General features: G+C 30.0%; 1 protein-coding gene across 1 annotated transcript; it reads left to right on the top strand.

Annotated features, from left to right (window-relative positions):
- The first annotated feature begins 4,314 nt into the window (after window positions 1-4,314).
- Window positions 4,315-5,621, top strand: LOC131612491 (protein FANTASTIC FOUR 1-like). The gene has a single exon (XM_058884284.1). The coding sequence runs from the start codon at window positions 4,486-4,488 to the stop codon at window positions 5,356-5,358; it is 873 nt and encodes a 290-aa protein (XP_058740267.1). The 5' UTR covers window positions 4,315-4,485; the 3' UTR covers window positions 5,359-5,621.
- The last annotated feature ends 523 nt before the right edge of the window (window positions 5,622-6,144 follow it).

Here is a 6,144-nt window from a genome sequence, read left to right on the forward strand (position 1 = left end):
AAATATATACCAAGTTGGCCCCATGTTAATTTCAAGAGTATGTTTTAAATTTCATTATTGAATAAAAAAAAATTAGAAATATAGTAATTGTAATGTACTGTAATGCCAATGACAAAGCTACGGCTACAATAAAAAGAAGTTTAGTTGACAAACAAAGGAAGACTGTGTCAGTCTGTCAGTTTCTTTTTTCACAACTTGGAATTTGTTTTTGGCAGCAAATTGATTTGTTTTGGTTTATCAAGATAAAGGAGAGGATCCAAAGTGGTAATAAAACTATGGTGAATTATGGTTTATGTAGTTTTAATACAAATATTTTTTTTTTAAAATTATCACTTTAATTATTTAAAGAGTATTCGAAGGACACCGGTTAACCTTTTCCATAAATAAAATATGGTTAAACATTATTTTAGTTAAAATTTAAATTTGAATTTTCTAAATAATTTGTATTTAATTATAATTTATAAACACTAAAGCTAAATAATATCATAAACATTGATATTCTTACAAGAAAATAATTTAAAACATGTTAAAATAAAACTCAAGATGCACGAAAATTTTTTTATAGCATAAAAAATAATCTAATTAATCAACTAAATTAATTTTTAATAATAAATAGATCATATAAGAAATCTGAACTAACGACATACAAAGTACATCGAGATTATTCAAGAGACATAAATAATAATAAAGAAACTAAAATATCAAGAAATATACGACACAACTCAACAAAAATTACAAAAGAAAAAAGTAAAAACAAAACAATTAACATACTAAAAATTCATGTCGACCTCCAAGAAGAGACCCTCTCGAAAGAGTATACTGACTGAAAGCAAAAATTACAAAAGAATAAAGTCAAAACAAAACAATCAACGTACTAAAAATCTTGCCGACCTCCAAGAAGAGACCCTTTCGAAAGAGTAAACTGAGTGAAGGTTGAAGAAAGCACTAACAAGACCAAAGATGCCAACTGGCATAGAACAAAACCTAATAAATCCAAGCACTGTAGCGAGGCTTTCTCCCAATTTACAAGAGAGAGGGAGAAATCGAGGTCAAGGGAATGAGAGTGAACTCACTTTCAAGAAAGGAAAATAATCTTATTCACCCAGTAATTAAGCGATGAACTTTCCCGATAAAAAACTAATTTGTTACTCAAGTTTCAAATAGTCCAAACGATTGCATGTCATATCAAAACTAGACCTAAAGATTCCCCCTTACCGATACCTAATCCCTAAACCACCTCAAACAACTTTAAGATTGTTTGAGAAATAGACATTTGTCTACGCAACCACCTGAAAAATCTATACAAAATAGTCGACACAATGACACAATAAACAAAAAATGGTCTACTGACTCTACTTGACCCAGACACATTGCACAAACCACCACAATATCAACTTGTAAAATACAATGCCTACAAAGATATTGCATAATCAATAACCTATCCTGCAACAACTTCCAAGAGGACATAAAGACTTTAAAAGGCGCCCAACTATCTCAGCAGGAATCACTCAAACAAACATATTCTCGCCCTATCAGCAAGAGAGAAAAGAAGATCGTAGACAGTGATCCACTGTCGCATACAGGTCGAAAACGAGTAAATAAAGTATAATATAAAAAGGAGACACTCGAGTCGTATCGCAAGGAGTCTAAGTTAATTTAACCAAATGAAAGAAAAAAAAGTCTTGATAAAATTTTGAAATAGTAGATTAACCTTGGAGTTTAGCCAATCATGGTCCACTCACAAAAAGATGGGGAGGAACTCCACTTACATGAAGAGTCCCTTCAAAGGGTATGTACAAGATACTCAAAGACCTCCTCAAGCCCAGTCTCTTGGATAGCTATAAAGTCCAAGGAATTAGAAATAATGAGATTTTTAATCTTGTCTCGCTTAATCTTACCCCTAAACCTCAAATACTGAAAGACACAATCAACATCGAGCACAACTCCTAAACAACTTAGCAACTCTCAACTATCTATCTCTCTTTCCTATACCCGTTATTCTTTTAATCTCAAGCTTATCTCTACGTACAAAGTACATCCCAATTACTTATCTTGACTCCACTCTTCCTCCCAACCCGCCGAAAGCAAGACCTGTTTTATTTTAATTAACAATTGTTTTTATATTGATCACTAGCAAAATACACGTGTTCGCACGAGTAAATTTATTTAATACGATATATATTGTATTCTTTAGATATATATGTAAATTTAAAATGTATTAACTTTTGAAAATACAATTTTATTTTTTAAATAAAGACAATTATTAATTATAATAAAATAGATATTTTACTTATAGTAACCTGTGAGAAAAAGAAAAATTTTGATATTTGAAAATAAGAATTTTGTATTTCAAATAAAGACAATTGTTAATTAATATAAAATAGGTATTCGTCTGAATTTTTTTGTTTTATTTTTCTATTTATTCATGTGCTTTTTTGTTTATTTACATTGTTAATAAATTTGAAAAACAAAAATAAATTAATAGTTGTAAAAAGTGTATTTGTTTATATTCATCTGTATTCTTTTATTTGTTTGTAAAAAAATTAAATACATACATTTAAAAAAAATAGTTTTATACATAAATCACTTAATTTGTACTTTAGGACACATGTAATCATTAACTTTTTAAAATAATATCATAATCATAATACAATAACATTTTAGATTGTATTTAATTTAAAAAAGAAAAACAAGTCTTCTGTTATCCTCCCAAACATGCCATTAGTTAACAATATTAATGTGGAAATTATTTAGTTTGATTTATTTTTTCTAAAATAATTTTTTCCAACCATATTTAACTCTAGTAACAGTTAACAAACTAACTAAAAAGTTCACCCACATTTGATATTTAAAAATTAAAAATGGTTGATCGAATAATTAATAGGGATGACAATGGGTCAGGTCGGGTTTCACACTACTCAAAATCGGCACCGAATCCAAACCCAAACCTAAATATTATTCCGGTGACAAAATAACACCCACGCCCACATCTGTTGGGTTGGAATTTTTTCACTCAAATCCGAACCCGTAACAAAATACATAAAATACATTTTTCCTACAACTTTCCATATATATATATATATATATATATATATATATATATATATATATATATATATATATATATATATATATATATAATCAGATATGATTTCAGATTTCGGGTACGAGTTTTACACTATCCAAATTCGCGCCCGAAATATCAGGTGGCACCCGAATCCAAATTCAAATCCAGTCAACTTGAATTTTCACCCGTTGACTCGGATTTGGGTGTGGGTATGTGCCATCCCTAATAATTAACAATTAGAAACATTGATTATTTAGAATAATTGAATTAACCAATCCGCGTGAATTAAACTAAGCCATGCTGATGCTGCAATGAACTTTAACAGATCAGATGTACGGAAATCCCCAAAATTCTATTACTCTGACATTACCACCTAGGAATTAGATGTCCAATTCAACTTTCTACTAGTAATAAATTTTTCTTATATTCATAAATCAAATAAATTAATAACAACCCAAGCTTTTTAATATTTTACTACTTCCATGCTATAATGATAAAAAGCTATTAATACATTATTTTCATATAAAAAATATTCTTAAAGATTGTGTTGTTAATATATTTGAAGTAACTTTTTAGTAAAAATAATTTAGTTTTACATGTTTAAAGTTAGATGTGGAAAACATACATGAAAATCTCGATTAAAACCACATTAATTATAAATAAAAAGTATGTGACAGACATAATTGAGGATCTGAAATTTTGTTCTCCTCTAAAAAAAATGAAGATGGAGCATGTGAACTTTATGTTATTAAAAATTAAAATTGCACAAATTTTTATTAATATTTATGTCTGTAAAAGTCTGAAAAACATGTTAAAGAATGTAAGTCAAAATATTTTTGTTCTGTCCTATAAAAAATATGTACATGTCTTTTTTTTTTTTTTGCTATGAGGAGGGCCTAGGCCCAAAAAAAAAATATGTACATGTCTTGATCGTATTCGTTTTGTCACCTTAATTAAATGCATGTACAAATTTTTTATAAACCATTTAAAAAAATGATTTGGAGAAACCTATAACCAAAACTAAAATTAATAAGAATTAAAACAAAGTTTGAAATGATACCAAACTTAGAGAAAATAAGAAAAAGGTTATGCTATTTTTTACCACCACTTTCCTCCTATTGTTAGGGAATAGGGACCCTCTCCCCACTAGACAATAAAGTTACAAAGGTTAGTAGCTTCACACCATTTCCCCAACTATATATTAGACCCACCCATTTCACTCCTCATTCATCTCCATTCCTCTTTTCTCTAACCTCTTCTTTTTCTCTCTCACCCTAACAAACCTAATCTTCAACCTCATCTCAAACACCAAACAAAACCAATAACCAAACCAAAACAAATACTCTGTTTTCACTTCCCCTGTTTTTTCTCTGTTTTTTTCAAAACATTTTTTCCTTTTGGATTTTGGATAAGACAAAATGTCTTCTTCTTTGTGTCAAGGGTTTCAATCTTGTCTTGAACAAGGTGTGTTGGAGCCACGTGTACTTACTCTCAAATTGGCTCCACCAGGATCAAACATTTCACCTTCTTTAGACCAAGAGAAACCTATCATCATTATCAACAATGAATGTGACAAAAATGACACAAACTCTAGCTGGAGTTTCCTTCAAAATCTCACTAAAACTGAAAATGGTAACAACAAAGTTTATGTTCACCCAACTGTGAAACGTTCTGCTTCAATGCTAAGTGAAAAAAGCTTAGAAATGTGCACCGAAAGCCTCGGTAGCGAAACCGGAAGCAATGCTGGTGAAAGTAGTGATGATCTTTCATTGCTTTCTTGTGACACAAGAAACAATGTTACCAACAACAACAACAATAGTGGTAGTAACATGAACAATTGTGTGTCTAGAAGAGTGAATAGAGCTAGTAATTTTCCTCCACCACTCACTTCAATAACTGATTTTGGTGGTGTCCATGTTAGGCCTCACCGCGAAGGCGGTAGGTTGATATTGGAAGCCATGGCTTCTCCTTCTGTTAATCCTTATTTTCATGCAGAACGTTGTGATGGTAGGCTTAGGTTGAGTCTAGTTGAGACTGTTTATGATTATGATGGTGATGATGAAGATTATGAAGAAGAAGAAGATGATGAAGTTGAAGATCAAGAAGAAAAAGAGGGTGAAAGTGAAAAGGAACATGAAGTGTGTGATGAAGAAGAGTGTGTTGAGAAAGTTGAAGATGAAATGGGTGTGACAAAGTTTGGAAGGCCAAGAAGATGCAAAGAAAGTGGGAATAGAGATTTTTTTGGTGATGGCTACTTTGAGATTTCAACTACTATTTCTCTATGTCTTTGAATATAATTTGTTTGTATTTTACTATTATTATCCATCTCTCTCTCATGCTTCATTTTCCTTTTAGGATTTCATCACTTATGATTGGTGCTTATTTCTCATTGTCCTAATAGAAGTTAGTTATTATAGTTTTTAGTTATATTTGGACATTGTCCTTCTATCTATGCCCACTTATTCATGTTGCTAGTCTCTTTCTCTCTCTCCCTCTCTCTTTTGAGTTTTGTTCTTTCTATTTGTTGTATTTTTGTGTTTTCTACTAAAACAATCGTCGATAAAATTTTATTTATTTCTTAACTAAATTTTATATTGTCAGGGCTACGTTTATCTGAAGACTCAAAGCATAAACAGTTAAGATAAAATACATTTAAATAAAAAATATAAATATATTTCATCTAAGCTAAAAATCTTGAGAAGATCAGCTAATATAGTCTTAAACGGTTGATAACACGATTAGTTGTTTGCCAAAATCTTTTTATGAATACTATTATTTTTTCTTAAAAAGTGCAAAATGAACATGTGAAGTAAAGGAGTACAACTAATTCTAATCCATAGAACAAACTTTTTAAAAAAATGTACAAGGAAAAAGGAAGGAGAAAAAGCTAGTAATGGGGTATACTATACCAACACAAAGGTGGACCCAAAACCTTAATTAAACTATATATGTTGATTATCATATTTTGTTATGGTCCTTGTCTGATTTTTTTTTTTCTTTTCCCATGTCAAAATCAATGTATTTATATAAAGAGTGATGTAGTCCCATTTCATTCTAATGATAGGATTTTGCTATGT

Source organism: Vicia villosa, linkage group LG6 (assembly GCF_029867415.1).
Source record: "Vicia villosa cultivar HV-30 ecotype Madison, WI linkage group LG6, Vvil1.0, whole genome shotgun sequence".
NCBI lineage: Eukaryota > Viridiplantae > Streptophyta > Magnoliopsida > Fabales > Fabaceae > Vicia > Vicia villosa.

Excerpts from the sequence above, each read along its gene's own strand:
- LOC131612491 (XM_058884284.1), top strand. The coding sequence starts at position 4,486 with ATGTCTTCTTCTTTGTGTCAAGGGTTTCAATCTTGTCTTGAACAAGGT.